This window comes from Octopus bimaculoides, chromosome 2 (assembly GCF_001194135.2).
Source record: "Octopus bimaculoides isolate UCB-OBI-ISO-001 chromosome 2, ASM119413v2, whole genome shotgun sequence".
NCBI classification, from domain to species: domain Eukaryota; kingdom Metazoa; phylum Mollusca; class Cephalopoda; order Octopoda; family Octopodidae; genus Octopus; species Octopus bimaculoides.
This window is the reverse complement of record NC_068982.1, coordinates 27,763,628-27,780,965: the sequence shown is the minus strand read 5'-3', so window position 1 is coordinate 27,780,965 and position 17,338 is coordinate 27,763,628. Positions and strand designations below refer to the sequence as shown.

The 17,338-nt window shown below is 30.5% G+C and overlaps 1 protein-coding gene across 1 annotated transcript in view; it reads left to right on the top strand.

Annotated features, from left to right (window-relative positions):
- Positions 1–17,338, top strand: part of LOC106872737 (ras GTPase-activating-like protein IQGAP1) — a 176,489-nt gene that overhangs the window by 153,821 nt on the left and 5,330 nt on the right. Inside the window, exons 27-39 of the mRNA XM_014919820.2 lie at positions 708–782; positions 1,748–1,897; positions 3,524–3,664; positions 4,968–5,052; positions 8,552–8,716; positions 9,052–9,119; positions 9,656–9,788; positions 10,348–10,450; positions 11,363–11,507; positions 12,062–12,149; positions 13,381–13,484; positions 14,433–14,547; positions 15,463–15,629. Coding sequence (XP_014775306.1) covers positions 708–782; positions 1,748–1,897; positions 3,524–3,664; positions 4,968–5,052; positions 8,552–8,716; positions 9,052–9,119; positions 9,656–9,788; positions 10,348–10,450; positions 11,363–11,507; positions 12,062–12,149; positions 13,381–13,484; positions 14,433–14,547; positions 15,463–15,629 — 1,539 coding nt within the window. The remainder of the gene's footprint in view (positions 1–707; positions 783–1,747; positions 1,898–3,523; positions 3,665–4,967; positions 5,053–8,551; positions 8,717–9,051; positions 9,120–9,655; positions 9,789–10,347; positions 10,451–11,362; positions 11,508–12,061; positions 12,150–13,380; positions 13,485–14,432; positions 14,548–15,462; positions 15,630–17,338) is intronic.

The following is a 17,338-nucleotide window of genomic DNA, read 5'->3' as shown; positions in this document are numbered from 1 at the left end:
ATATATATATATATATATATATATATATATATATATATATATGAGCCAATTCTTAACTTTAATTAGAATCTTAATTTGTATGTTAAACAAGAGAAAATAATTACTGTATGTTGATTCTGAAAGTTATATTATTCATATGAATTTGACTGTTGTTTAAGAGTTATTTGTAAATATGTGTCTGTGTCTATGCCTTGATGTAGCTTATGCATCTTTTCCTAAACCACAATCTAACTTAAAAGTCCTAGGAAATGCTAATAAACACCAAAATGATAGCTAATGTCATTATCAGTAATCATTAATAAATTTTTGGTTAATTATTGATAGCAAATGGTGTTGCATATTAAAATTCATGAAACAAAGTATTTCTGATTGTTTATTTATGACTTTCTGTTTCTACTTGTGTAAAATGAATCTTTCAGCATAGAGTACAACTGGTAGTTTTATTTTTGTTTGTAATTTTCTTGTTTGATAATATTTTTTTTAATTTCTGTTTTAACTTTTTTAAAATTAAAGTGGGTCTTTTTTAAATTTGACATAACTTGACATTCTCAGTATTTTCACTGACTTGCTATACACTAATAATAATTTTGTTTTAAATAAATGTTTTGTTTTTTTTGTAAAAGGTGAAGTCACCATGTTAGAAAACCAACTGATAATCAGCTATTACTTTGTAAAATATATTTTTGATTTTTTTTTTTTTTTTTTAGCTCTAAAGTTGACAAGATGTCAGACATTGTAACAGGGAATCCCATGATTATTAAGATGATTGTTGGCTTCAACAGGTAATTGACTGATTAATTTCTCAATTTAATTCACTTAACTAGTTGTGATTTGTGTATCAATTGTTAGAGCCTTTGACCAAAATTTACCAATTGCTTTTCATAACTTTCTAGAGTAGAAAGACAAAAAAAAAAAAAAAGACATATCTCCAGTTTTATATGCACCAGTAATACTACTTTCCAAAGGGGCATTAATTTACTTAGAAAATAATAAAAGTCATGCTATACCTAAACTGTTTCAGTGACTCTAAGGATAAGAAGTTGCATCATATCTTGTATCATTAATGACAGTTTGATATTTCGAAATTTTAGTGACACATTTATAAAATTTATGCAGTTTTAATGCAAAAGATATTCTTAATGTTTCTGCTCCTTTTGTATATTTTGCAATAATTTGAAGAATAAAAGATCAGAAAAAAAAAAACTATCAGAAATTTTTGCTGTAGTTGTCCTAACATTATAAATGTATCATCTGCCAAATGCATTTTCCTACCTTCTTACTGTGTGCATAAAAAATAAAGCCATTATAATGACAAGTGTTATATAACAGAGCATGATAGATCTTTCACTAGATATAACTTTTGGAAGTTAAAGTTTTAAGAAAACTGTATCTATATTTTCAAAAGCTTACATCTCCCCATAGTCATATTGTCAAAGCAAAGTATGATAATATAAATCTGAATAGACATTTTTCAACTAGTCAAATAATGTGACTTGCTTATGTGGGACTAAAGTATTATATATATATCTGTAATTAGAAATCGCATCTATTTTGTACAGATTGGATTGAATTCATATATGTAGATATAGTCTGTTTCTTGCACTAGAATTTTGGTTTTTAAAATGCTAATACTAATCATCCTGTTAATCAAACAGTTACATATATCATTAGTCAATTAATTATGTGATTACAGACATAAAAACAAAATAAAGTATGAATAATTAATAAAATTCATCTTAAACTACAGAAATCCAAGGGGACAAAGTGCTTTACGAGAACTTTTACATCCATTGATCAAAGAGGTTTTGGATGACAAAGAATTTTTAATAAACACAAATCCTGTAGAAGTATACAAGAGTTGGATAAACCAGACAGAATCCCAAACTGGACAGGCCAGGTATTGAGAACATTTTTGCTTTTAGTCATTTCTTTCCATAGCCATTGTTTCTCAAAATAATAATTTTTAGTAAAATTTTAATACATATTGTGTATTTCCTTTGATTTTTTTGAAAACTTTTCAGTAGTTTCTAGACATATCTCTAGACAATGTAACAGTGAAGTAGTTCATTTATATTGACTGATATATTCTTATTGTACAGAATGAAATGAAAGAAATAATATACAGTAATGTAGTAAAGCCATTGTAGTGGACATTACTAGCAAAATGGACCATAGTGGGTGCCAACTTACTGAAACCCACCCAAACCATGGAGTAAAATATATGCATGAGATATAGTCTCTGCAATCCACCATTATAAGTTATCTGTCTAGGAGAGCAATTACTCTGAAAAATAAACTGATACAGGCTACAAGAGACTCTTCAGTCCTCCCACTTGAGACAACCTCTTTGGTGCTGAGTGCATAATAAAATGCTTCCTCTTCAAACTGTCAGACTTACACAACAACAAAGTTGACCTGTTGCCATTATTGTTGCTTGTGTCAGCTGATATGGATCATCATCATCATTTAACATCTGCTTTCCATGCTTGCATGGTTTGGACATGTTGAATATCAACCCATGCCAGCATAGATAAAAATAAGACATAAAATGATGTCCATCTGAAATTGTTTATTGCTTCAGTTTAAAGTTTCAGTTTAGCCCTTGGTTTTTATACAGCAGAAACAATCACACCAAACATCTCCACAGATAAAGACATTTTAAAGAACTTTTTTTTTATGTTCTAACAAAAAAGTTTAAAGTGAAAGGAAATTAATAAACACTGTCTTCATCATTGTGTTAATGTCCACTCTTCCATGCTTGCATGGATCATATGGCAAGATCCTGTTCATGTCACCAACATTCACCTGTTTCCAAGCAAAATAATATTTCCTCATTGCTGGACATGTCACAGAAGATTGGAAATGAACATCACTGCTTGTATGATGGTGATACTCATATACAGCTGTCATTTAATGTCAAGACAACACACACACTCTCTCAAGATGTTTCCATCTATCAAGTCCCTTCACAAGGACTTGGTTGGCCTGGGGCTATCATAGAAGAAACTTGCCCATGGTGCCATGTTGTGGGACTGAACTCAAACCCATGTAGTTGGGAAGCAAACTTCTCAACCACTGAAAAGTGAGCCATCAGAAGTTTTCTTGTATCCATTGAGATTATGAATAAGTATGGTTATTATAAATCACATAGACATTCTTATTTGTCAGAGATCCTTTTTATATATTTTCTTATTACATACTTGGCTTTTTTTTGGCTTTTTTTTTTTTGTCAGTGTCATATTTTAAACTGTTTATTTGATTATTTCTTTCTGGACATGTTTTGTTACCAACCAGGTTGAAACTGGCCTCTGGCCCTGAGTACAGATGTCTTGTTTTCATAAGTTTTGAATTAAAATCTTCCACCAGACCTTAGTCGCAATTTATGTTCCTAACATTAGCTGAATGATAACTAAGTTATTTTACTAAATTTTTTGTTATATTTAAAGTAATTGAAAGAAACTCAGAGCATCTCAAAATAAATACAGTAACAAAAGAGTTAATGAGTTTCATGGTTGTTTTTCAGTGGTTTGGCTTATAATGTGACTTCTGAGCAAGCTATGAAACATTCAGAAGTGAAAAGTCTTATTCAAGAATCGATAGTAAAGTTACAAAAAGCCACAGACAAGTTCTTGATAACAATTACCCAATCTTTGGACAAAATTCCGTAAGTTACCAATTTTCTTGAATATTCAAGATTCTTTAACAATAAAAATAAAGAAACAAAAAATATTTTTTTCTTGCAACGCTTACATTTTTAAAATCATTCCATGATTGTTTTAACAAAGCACAAATTTTGTGAAAGTGAGAAGGGTCAATATATGTTATTCCCAAAATATTACAGCTTAGACATTGTAGTTTATGCGAGTTCGACATACAGAAAAATTATCAGCTTGGAAACAGTTGGAACCAAAACTAAATACTAGAAGGTTCTGTTGCCTTAGTTATTCCCATAACCTTTAAAATATTCTGTATTGCATAAATAAAACTTTTATGAAGTAATTTGTTTTATTACAGAAAAGTATTTTATGGCTAATATGAAACTTCAATATTTAATATATAACATGAAAGCAAAGCAAAAATTCTATGGCAATGCAATTACTTCATTTCAATACAAATCTCTGATCAAATCACTTTGCAAATCAGTTCAGCACTGAAAATAAAACAAAACATCCACTTAAGTTGCTACTACCTCAGCTGCTTTGTTATTACCAAATATTAATACTCCTATGCTGCAAGGCAAACCACGTGAAGGCATGTGCTGAATAGAAATGCCATTCTTTGGTGGAGTACACATGTGTACCATGTGATCACTCATAGGATTCACAAACACATAAGAATGAACTGGACAAGAAAAGAACTGCAACATACTAAGCCAGCTATATTGCACATATAAACAAAATTATTTGTAACATGCTGGAGTGTGCAATTGGACCTAATTAGACAAGTAAATTCAAAGTGTTGGATCTGTGAGCCACAGCTAGACATTCAAATATCTATGGGCTATCTATTGCTTAAGTGGGGCTAACTAGAGGCTAGAAATCTTGAAATTACACACACACAAAAACACATTTTCTTAACAATATTCACTTAGTTATTTAGTCTGGTCAAATTGAAACATATCACCCAAGCCACTTTTGTTGTATTCTCTTTATGCAAATTAAAATCTTTTATTGTTATAGTAAGTACTCTGAACCAGGTTCATAACCAATTTCAATTCTCAGTTTGAATTGATTTAGACTTTTAGAAAGGCACCACCACATCATTTTTAAAGGTTTCTTTTATATTTAAAACTGGCCTTGCATTCATGTTTTTCTGTTTCATTCTTGCAGAATCTCAGCAAACTGAACATAAAAATAAGTGACTAAAGTTTAGATATTTCAGTCAAAATTTTAATATTTGAATGTTTCTATAAAAAAAAAAACTTGCTCCAAATATCTCAATTATTTGATGATTGTTCTTACTGTTAGGTATGGAATGCGTTACATGGCCAAAGTCCTGAAAGCTGCTTTATGGAAAAAGTTTCCTCTTGCTCCTGAAAAAGATGTCCTCAAAGTATGTATATTGTATAATTTAGCCTTTTTTTTTTTTCCTAGCTCTCTTCAGATATACATTGATTGAATTTATTAGTATTCAATTAATGTCACCAAATTAATGTTGACATTGTTTATTCCAGTGTCAGGAAGTGAACTGTGGTGGTTGGACATTTAGCAGGTAGTGTTTGTCATTCCTATATGCAAGTGTGTGTCTCGATCCTAATAGGATTTCTGCAAGGGCTTTGACAGAAAACATAAAATCTTGTTGACCATTAAAAGTCTGGGATTGGTTTAGTCTTCCAATACAGGAAACAGTTGTAACATTGCAGATATAAGAAGTCTTTACAAAATGAAGTTAAAGGATCCTTTTAATGTTAATTTCCAAATTGTCATTTAGTGAAGGGAGTAGATTAATATAAAAGGATATTAAATTTTTCTTCTTGCATAAATTCCATGATACCAGTTCTCTGGTTTAAATAATTTTCAGTTACTTAATGCAAATTGAAAATACTTGAATATAACTAGTTAAATTTTCTTTATTTTAAATAAAGAAATAATTTTAGATACAGTTCAATGTTTAGAACTATGCTTTTATTTTTCATATTAAGGCTTTGGTTGAAATTTGAAGATGGAAATTTTAACACACTGAAAACCCTAAGCTTTTTAAATCTGACCAAAAAATAACGGTCTATTGATACTTTAAAAATAGAAATATTTTCTTTAATTTATTCTTTACAATGTCTTCTCTTAAACAAAACATATGCTAATTTCAAAACCTGATTAGGCATTGAAATGAACAAAATATTTGACATGTTACAAATTAAGTTTAGAAATTTTTCAGAAATCAATAATTCAGCTTGATTTCAGAAAATCTATCATCAGGTCAATAATGTTACTGATGAAATTCTTTTTCTATCTTTTCCCAGTTGTAAGTATTATTATTGATTATACTTTTCATTAACGATTTAAGTTATTGCAACTATTACACTTTAGTTATACTTTGATAAACTTCCAATTTTCATAAATTAGGGATTTAAACTAAGCATGAATTGCTGTTTCTGGGTCTATAATTGTAGATAGTTGATATTTTTTTAAGGGAAATGTTGTTATTCAACAGTTCAATTAAAATATTTAGTGCTGGCCTTTTTCTTGATTCAAAATGCATTGCTGTAGTTTGTGCAGTTTGCTGTGGTTTTAATATTGTGCTTCTGTTTATTTTGCTCATCCAGCATTCTTTTCATCTTATCTCTTTTTCATCAAACTTCATCATATTTCTTTTTATGTAAGGTTTGATATATTGAACAAGGAACAAATCAATATGTTATGTCTGGCTTGTGATAATTAGGCCAGTTATTTTGATATTGATATGTGGGTGACATCAACAATGAGTTGCTCATTTAAAGCCAACAGGCACTTCAACAATCCAAGAAAAGAGTTTGCTTTGTTGCATTTTATCTTAATAATCTAATTCATATTAATTGCCCATGCCAACAGCCAGGCACCTGATATTTTTCTGACATATTCAGTTTTTTATCAGGATTTCATTTTTTCTGAGACAGAAGACTAATCTTAACCACAATAAGAACTGACATTTTAAGAACTAAACTAAGTGGTTACCTCTTCTTTGTTGTTTGCTATTATTGCAGACTTGTAGTGACTGTCACATCCTTCAATTATAAAATTCTCTTTCTTTTTCTAAAAGGAAAATAATCTAGGATCTTCACAAAATGTTTTTCATCTTAACATTACATAATTTTGTTTTGTGTATTATGCATTTTTGTATTTTCATTTCTATTTATATCCCATTAGATACTGATTGATCTTAGTTACTTTTTTAATTTCCTTTTTGTTCCTCTTCATAAATAATGAATTCTGAACCTGTTGATTTTAGACAGCTACTTATGTTGTGCATGGTATTTGGTGATGCTTTCTTATTTTTTATACATTAGAATGTGATTTTCCTTGTATTTTCAGCTAATTTAAATTTGTGCATGTTTAAACTAATGTCAATAAGACTTTCAAATCTTATCACTTACAAAAAAAAAATGCACATTCATTAACTACAAAAATGAATGTTAAAAAATGTTTTAGCTATCAGGTTTTTAGCTCCAATGAATACATATTTTATGCTTACTTCAATCAAGTATCATACTAGTTCTGTTTTGCCGGTCTATCTCAATTGAAATATATTTTGGTTTCAATAATTTTTAAACTTTTTTATTTGGTATTTCTTATTTTTCCTTGTTTAAAATCTGTAACAAAATTGATAGGAAGAAAAAAATGTTATATATATCCCAACCTATTTTATCATTATCCTATTAGATTTGCTTTTCTATGATGGCATTGGTTGGACTGGTCATGATGATTTAAGTCAGTTCTGAGACAGGTCAGGGACTACATCTCATTCATATATTATATTTTTAGTATGGTTTCTACTGCTGGATGCTCTTATTGCCAACCACTTTAATGAGTATACTAGGTGCATTCTATCTTTGTACCAGTAGGAGAGTTGTCTTCTCCCTGTTACAACTAACGATTCCTCTCTACTTTACATTGTCTCCTTTTATTCATTCCTTTCTAACACAAGTGGATAGGGAGAGTGAGTGAGTGAGAGAGCTAGATAGCAATTGTTGGTAAGGAGATTGAATAGAAGCAACGTAAGTGAGAGTGTGGTAGGAAAGAGAAAAAGATTATACATTTTGGATGCTGTTAAGGAAATAAAATAAAATAAAAACAGTAAGAATGAGGGAGCTTTAAATGTAAATATAAAATATCTTAGCTTCTTGAAGTTATGCAACAACTGCATCTTGGACTTCAGAATTTAGTGAAGTGACATGATGAGAAAAAGACTAATAGAAGAGACTGATTGCTTGATGAATGTCAGTAATGTGTGAGAGAAAAATTAGAGAGAGAGATGGTTAGCAATAATGACATGCAGTGATAAGGAGGTGATTGAAAATGAATGCTGCAAATGTGTTACATCTCTTGTTAATCAGACAACATAATGTGTGTGTGTGAGAGAGAGAGTAGGGAAGAGAAAGGTAGAGTGTTAGATAGTAACAAAGATGACTATTAGCAAGGAGACTTAATATGAAATGTATATATTATACATCTCAACTACTATCATTTAATAACTATCTGAATTTCTCCATGGATTTTCTTGTATATATATATATCTTTATCCAGAGTTATCTAATCTTGAATTTTTTTTTTTTTTCAAGAAATATTTATTGCATTTGTATATTAATGTTTGTTTAGTTTGTGCAATTTCCCAGGATCTTACATTTTTTATTTGATAAATTCCGTTTATCTAAAATATATATTTCATTATAATATTATCTGGGTATATACTATTTGCCATTATAAAGAAATGATTTACGATTGTTAAAATATTTTATTAATCTATTGTATTCTATTCTCCATTTTTTGTTGTTTTTTTTTTATATTCAGTGAAAACCATATTATACTGGTACTTAATTAGTATTTTACTATAGAATGGTTTTGTTTTTCTTTTGCAGATTGTTGGTAACCTTATCTATTACCGCTACATAAATTCTGCCATTGTGGCTCCAGATGCTTTTGATATTATCGATGTCAGCGCCAACAAAGCTCTTAGTGCTGACCAGCGGAGGAATCTTGGGTCAATTGCTAAGATTCTTCAATTTGCTGCATCTAACAAGGGGGTGAGATCATCTTACTAGTTCTTTATATCTTAAAAATTTATATTAACTTCTTTAATTTGTAAATGATCAATATCAAATTTTAGTAAACCAAAGCAAATTTCTTAACTACATAGCCATGTCTTATATTTTAGGAATAATATTCTTGATATTAATTTCAAAAACAAAAATTGTTCAGTTTTGTTAATTAAGCTGGTGAGGTTTGCATTCACTTTAATTTTGGAATGGTTCCAGAAACTCTGTTATTTACCAGCTTATGTGTTGAAAAACTTTTGTCATCTGACTTGAATATAAACATATCCTTTTTTATTTTATTTTTTTAAATTGAACCTTTATAGTTTGCTGGTGACAGTAGCCATCTTTCTTGTATGAACGATTACATCAGAGAAGCTCATAAAAAATTCAAGTAAGTATTTTCATTTTAGCTTTTCTGCTTTTTAATGAAAAAATTTTGTGTAAAAAGCTTTCAAGATTTACCTCTTGGTCATTAAATACCAGTTTGTTTATACAACTTGCAAATGTAAAATATTTATTTGTTCTTATTGCTGTCTTGGTGGAAGGGGCAGTCATTTTGCCAATAGCAAAATGATTTATTTTTACAATTCTTTTAATCAGACCACTTATTGTAGTTTACTGATACTAATTGCTCTTATCAAAGTCAAAAGACATTGTCATCCATAATTAAACATTGATCTAACCCTTTAGCATTTAAACCAGCCATATCTGACCCAAATATTCTACCTGTGTTTTATGTTCAAACTAGCTAGATCTGGCTTCTCACTCCTACCTTCCAATGTCATCCTAAAAATTAAACAATATGAATAAATAAGCATTATATATGATAGAGCAATCTTAATGCTAAGTTTAAGTTTAATAGAGCGTTCTAATGTTATAGAGAAATTACTTGATTATAATGATTTTTTTTTTTAAATGCTATTTCAGAAACTTTTTCCAAATGGCTTGTGAAGTTGAAGACTTAGAAAATAAGTTTAACATCGACCAATATACGGATGCCACTATGGTGTCAAAACCAGTAATCTACATGTCTGTTCAAGAAATCTGTGATACTCACCAAGTTAGTATTTACTGTATCACTAAATATTTCATGTAAAAACCAAATTGCATTATTATTCTGTTGGTGTGTTTGTTTGTTTTTAAAGTCAGTTGTTAGTATGTTGTGATCTTAATTTAAATAATTTTTACATTCTATGTTAGAATACAATAATGAAGATTAATATTTATAATGTAGTTATTTATTGTTAGAATATCTAGTCAGTCAGTCAGTGTTTGACTTTTCTATTTGGAAAGTGTTTCATAGAAAATTATATAATGTATAAACAGAATAATTTGATACTTTTCACTTCAATCAGTCATTAGACAGCAGCCATGCTTGAGCACCACCTTGAAGGGTTTAGTGAAATAAATGGGAGAAGAACACACATACACACACACACTCATAGACAGACACACAGGTAAGTAGATAGATAGATGTACACACAACAGGCTTCCACATAGTTTTCATGCATTCGTGTCATTTATTAATTTGGAGGAAATTTCTTAAGAGGAAAAGAAAAAAAAAATCCTCTGAAATACAGATAATTTAGTAAATAAATAATCTTTTATTTTGTTTGCAGCTTTTACTGAAACATCAAGATACCATTTCACCAGATCATAATGATCCACTAAATGAACTGCTGGAAGATCTTGGGGAGTGCCCCACGGTTGATGCTTTATTAGGTAAGAATATGCTTTTTTTTTTCGGAAAGATTATTTTGAAATTGTGCTTCTCTAACAAATGACATGCTCTGAGACCAAGTATAAAACTGAAGCAATTACATCATAAAAGAACCATTTTAGCCATTTAAAAACTCATGGAATCTGTTAAATTAACTGTTAATTTATTTTGTGAGGTGTCACACAGCTGCAACCTGACCATTGTAATAGTTCTACTGCAACTCAGTGGAACTGTGTCTGTTACTGGATCATAACAGTATGATGAAAGATTTTGGTAACTTAAGAAAAGTGGAAATAGCAGATTCTTGTATTTTTAAATGGCTAAACTGACTCTTTTATGTTGTAATTGCAAAAAATCAATTTTCTCCAAAGTGTGTTTTTTGTTCTTTTTTTTTTTTTCAGTCATTTGGAATTGAAAATCATTTTCTGTAAGGAAAATAATAAATGCAAATATTAAAAGTTAAAAGCAGGCGTTTAAATTATCCTCTCAGTAAATGTTTAGATATTTAAGAAGTTATGAGCTCAGATTCATCCCTTATAATAATAATTTAATAACATTAACAGTGGATTCATATTCTTAAAACTTCAGTATCCAAATAGTTAAACAACAAAATTTAATACTGGAATTTTTCTGTGAAGCTTATTATATTGAAAAAATATTAATTACCTTTTTCATTTTGAAAAAGTATATTACTGTACATGCCAAAGTTTATTTCTCTAAGTTATTTCTTTTCATTACAAAGTTAACTATCTGATATTAAGATGTTCATGTACAAAAAAACAGTTTCACTAACAATTTGAATAAAATTTTATCCATATTTATTGCTTGAGTTAAAATGCCATTTTGAGTTTTTAAGAAGAAAATATGTAGCCTCCAATATCAGTGTTGGAATGAAATTTTATTTCAATTTTTAGGTGCCGAGATCAATGCAGGGGGAGAAGATGGCCTAGATGAGAGTGTACGAGCTCAGTTGGCTAAAACTGAAATTACTCTCACTTTAATGAATAAATTCGAGGTCCCTGATGACGATATGTCTGACATTAAAGGAATGATGATCAGGTAATTTTGTATTTTTCATTTTGTATCTTTTTCATTTATATAGATATCTGAGAGATAAAACTATTTGACTACTAACCACATGATCATTAGTTAAAAAAACACAGCTACAATCCCTTCATATACAAACACATCACTCAACATACTTCAGTCTACCTAGCTAAATACATTTATTTCTCTTTTTACTAAACTAACATGCAAATGTACTGTCAGCTTCCAAATAATGAATAATAATCATTAGTGAATTTTTTTAAAGAATATCTTCAAAATAGTCTTATACTTTCAGTGACTACAACACAATTTCTATTCTTATCAATCTATTTTGTGATGAAAGCCATACAAGAACTTTTTAAAAACACAAAAGTAAAGATGGAGACAGGATTGTTTGGGTGGGGGGGTTCAGAATTCACATAAATTTTCAATAGATTTGTTTGTTTGTTTGTCTTCTTTTTCTTTTTTTTTTTAAGATTAAATCTATGGTCATTGAAGTGCTTCTATAATTTAAGGTTAAGAACTGACTCAAATTTTTTTTTTATTAACTTTTATTTTTTTTTTAGAACAAAGAAAATGATAGTTGATGTAATAGCCTGCCAATCTGGAGAAACTCTTTCGCAGATTTTGGAAGTACCATCAACAGATGAACAAGTAAGGAGGATACTTCAATATAATAGTTTGTTGTCAAGATATATTTTTTTTAAACTAAAACATTACTAAATGTTTATAATTGCTTTATTTTTTTAAATATCATTATTTTCATGTACCCAACAGCAACTAGCATATTTTGGATTTGAATCTGCCAGAATGCATTAAGAATAAATATGCAAATCATTTCAAATCTTGCTGTACATGGTGCAAATAACAATTTTTTTTATTGGTTGGCAGATATCATCATTGACTGTCCATTGTAAGTTGATGTTGACTGTTCTGTTCAGAAACAAAATGCCTTGGATGGTAAGGCAGTTGACATCATTACTCCCATCAGACTGGACTGCCTCTCTGAGCTTCCAGACCAGGTACCAAGTAGTGTACAAGAGTGCAACAAGCATTGTTGATGATACTGCTGCCCGCAGCAGCAACTTGCTTGCTAGTTGACATCCAACCATTGTCTCATGATGCAGATCTTCTGTTTGGCTGTAATAATCTTCAAGCTGTTGGTCTAGGACTCCTCTATCTTGTCGGTTATCCAACATCCTGCTGATACTGTCTTTACTATATCCCTGGTATGAGAGGCTAAGGGGTTGCTAGCACTTGCCCAATGTGCCACACTAGTCTCCAAGTGGAAGATGTGACATAGTCTGACTTTTATGACCTATCACTGATGTGGGTGTCATACCATACCAGGTTGGCAGATGTAAGCACTAATTGGCGAACAGTTTTGTTTTCTGAAATTATAAACCAAACCAGTGGCTTGTTTAGGCTTAAAGGTCTGGGTACTTCTGGCTGGTGAGACACATGTAGAAACATTGTTGTCCCAGAATACCTTGTACCAATGAGCCAAATGTGTTATGAATATGTTGTAAAAGGTAAAAGTTGTTCTCCTGTGATGTACACAACAGCAACAACTATATGTCTGCATTTGAATCTGCCAGAACACATTAAGAATAAATTATCAAATCCTCGATTGCATTATTTTGTTTTGTTGCAACTTTATCTATCTAAAATGGAAATTGCATTTTTTTTTTCTTACATTCAACTGTTTGCTTTAAAAACAAACTTGAATTTGAGAATTTTTCTAAGCCTCTTGATTTATAGTTTTAGTTGAGGGAAAACTTATTTAATCTATTGTAAGGTTGTGTGTCTTTTAAGTATTGATATTTTATAATAAATATTGTCCCAGATAGTTACCACTTTCATTTTAAAATGTTTTGCACTTCAGGAAGACATTCACCAAGCATTGATTAAAAAGCGTGACATGATAGATAAAAAAGCTTCCAACCAAGGAAAATTAGAGCGACAAACCTCTCTGTTGGGTGACAATAGGTAAGTTGTGTTCGTACTTTTAGTGACAAAATGAAATCATTTTGAAGTAACAGAGATTTTATTGTTCTTCAAAATATATTGTCAATGACTCTGAATTATACCTTGTGTGGTTATGAAATTTGCTTCCCAGCCATGTGAATCTGTTTTTAACCCCAATACATGGCACCTTGGGTAAGTGTCATCTGTTATTGCTCCGGACCAGTCAAAGCCTTGTAAATTTGGGAGACAGAAACTGCAAACTGCCTGTTATGTATTCTGTGTTAACTTACTTGGAAAGTTGTGAGTTGCAAGCTATATTGTTGTTATTTCTGCCAACAAATCATCCACTTCCTGCTCACCTTTGATGATATGAAGACTATCTGGTTGTAAAGCAATGCTTCAATTTTATATTTGTCTAACCCATGCTTATTCGAAAATAAAATGGATGTAAAATGAACAAATTCAATGGTAGCCTTGATTATGATTACAGTAGTACCTCAGAGTTTTTGAACAACTCTGATCACGAATAAATCGTGCTTTATAGATCGATAGATAGATATAAAGCACAATTTATTCGTGATCAGAGGCATTTGTAAACATAGGTACTACTGTATTAAATGAATATGAGAAAGATGAGAGATAAAGTACGATTTATTCGTGATCAGAGTTGTTTGAAAACCAAGGTTCTACTAACAATGTTAAATCTCTGAACGAGGGTTTAGCCGCATTTAAGTGGCAAATATACTTCACAAGGTTCTACTGTATTTAGTAAAACAATGTCATTATAAAAAGTATTTAACGTCATAAAAGATTATGTGGTAAAGCAGTATTACAAAGAGTATTTAAAGTTATAAAGATGATGTAGTAAAACAACGTTATTATAAATATATCATACAAAATGCATTTATTCAAACTTCATATGAACAGTTCTGAAATGCAGTTAGTGAATGTTTTTATTTTTATTTATAGGCTACCCCTGGAAATGATGAAAGGAAAAATTAAAAAGAATCTTCAAAATCTTGAACTTGCCAATTTAGTAACTCGAAAAAATAAATACCAAGACATCATTAATTCTATTGCACGGGTAAAAGTTAACTTTTATAGCGACAAAAATATTTTTTTAACAAAATACTTGCTGTAAAAAGACATTGATGAATTCCAAAGTTCAAACAAAATAGGATAGTATCTAACCCAATGTAATATGATTTTGAGTCTTTTAATAAAATTTCTCATGTTACATCTTAAACATGAGAAAGGAAAAATATATCTTGACTTTTTTAAAGGAATATCAAACATCTTCATTATTAATTTAACTAGCTCAATCAATTGAGAATTACTTGCAAACCATGTGAAACTGTTGGTTTTTAAGATAATACTAATTTTGAGGTGCATGCTAATCATTTCATTGTATTTTTAACTTCTCTGTTTCATTATTATCAAGTTTACCTGAATGGAAAGTAGTTACCATCTTCAATTGAAGAAGGGTTCATGCTATGGACATTCATAAATTAATATACTTAATCCATCAAATGGATTAAGATGCAGGCATAGCTGTAGTGTGAAGAAATTCATTTTATGAACTAGATTATCAGTATATAGAACTCCCCATGGACATTCAGTTTTAAAACTTTTCTGTGAAGGCTTGTAGGACTAAGAAAAACAGGAGAGGAACCTTTAACTTGCATATATATGCACATGTGTGTGTGTGTATGCATGCATGTTTTTGGTTACATTTACACTTAGAAAATTCACTCAGCTATGGATGGTGACATTGCTCTCCTGTTAACAAGTTGACTACTGGTTTTGTACCTTCAAAGATGTGTCAAGTAAGATACCCCTTATTTAGCCACAGGAAGGGCAACCAGCTATAAAACAATACCTTCAAAATATATTTGCATAACCCAAGCTAACATGGAAAAATGAACAAGGTACAAACATATTGTATTATCAGTCCTATATTCTTCAAATTAAAAAATATCTTTTCCTTTTACACCTATAGGATATTCGCAACCAACGGCGTTATAGAAATACACGTAGACAGGAATTGATACGACTACGAAGTGCAGTAAAAAGTTTGCACAATAAAAGGGCTTTCTATGAAGAACAAATCGACTATTACAACCTGTATGTGAAAACCTGCTTGGATAATATGGCACACAAGGAAAAGTTAGTAAAAATCATTATTCTTCCTGTGATTTTTTTTTTTACTTTCAAATCAGTTTCAAGTTATTTCATTGGTAGTGGTATTTTATTAACTATTTCCCCATGTTGTCAAAAGCTAGAAGAGTTTGTTTGCACTAAAAGGGTTTTGTCACTCTTCTGTCATTTCATCTGTGAGCTCCAACTTCCCCATCTCTTACTACGAGCTACTTTTTCATTAAGCATGTTATCTTCATGTTTTACTTGTAAATACTAATGCAGATGGCTTTCAGTTCTCAACTACTTTTTGATTCTGCCTTTCTTAAAACTTGTTGCATATAATCAACACGCTCCCCTTACAAACTGCTGATCCTTTGTATTCAATGTCCAAATTTCAATACCATACAGCATCTCAACTTTTATGTGTCTTCATAATCTTTACCATTTTCTTACATATACTCTCTCTCTCTTTCTCTTTCTCTCTCTTTCTCTTTCTCTCTCTCTCTCTCTCTCTCTTTCTCTCTCTCACACACATATATGTGTGTGTGTATGTATATCCTTTGTGAACAAAGGAGATGGCACTGAACTTCTTTAACCTTCCTTTCTTATACTTATTACTCTACTCTCTCTTCAACCATTACTTTACTCTTTCTCTTCAACTATCACAGTACTCATTTGATGATGTAAACAACCAAAACTTCAAAACTATCTGTTATATCTAGCAAGCTTGGCTATGCAATGAAAAGGCTTTTTTGCAACCATATAGTTCTAGGTTTGATCCCTCTGTGCAACACCTTAGGCAAATGTTTTCTCCCAAAGCCTCAGGTCAATCTATGCTATGTGAATGAAATTGAATTGACCGAAACTATGCGAAAGTCTGTTCAAAGCACTGTACCTGTTGTAAGTTGATACCTGAGTGCTTTTAACAGACTCCAATTGATTGTAAGCATTCAGTCCAAAGATAACCCATGATTTATGATTTCTTTCTTTTGCCCAAAGGTCAAATATTGTCTTTGACTGTTTGTAGGTTCTCCAAGACTAAGCAATGGAAAAAAATTAATCAATACAGGAAAAGGCCATTTGAGCAGTTCACGAATTACATGATGGCTGCTCTTACTGCTAACTATTTTTTTTTTTTTTTTGCATCTGTCATGTCTGAAGTCCTGATTCTCCATCCAGTCTATCTGAAATTTCATTATATTTTTATGCCTATTGGTTGCACTTATAACCCAATATTTAATTCCTTTATACATAGTTTTTACATACCAAGCAAGACTACTTTTCAGATGGTTCTGGATATTGCCATGCTGATCTTTGGATTTGGGACTCTAGACCATCCTAAGTTTGAAAATGTTTCTGATGTTCTTCTACTCATTTTGTAACAACTAGATCTTAAGATTTCATATATTATTTCATTTCTTCACTTAATTCTTAAGAACAGCATGTTCTGCTTATAACCTAGTGATCTCTTAAAGCAAATGATAATACCAATTATGGTCATCAGCACATTGCTATTAAATTGTTATTGATCCAAGTTGAATTGTTAAGCTTTTCTTTAAGTTCATATTCTGTCATGTGAAGTGTTTCAGAAGCCTATAAGAGTTAGGCTAACTGTTATTAGTAAAAACAAAATGTTCTGTTGATGAGATATTGTCTGCTCATAAGAATGAATGTTGAAATTTGTATCCTATTAAGTGACCAAATACCAAACTTTTTTTGTTGCTGCCATTTGAAGT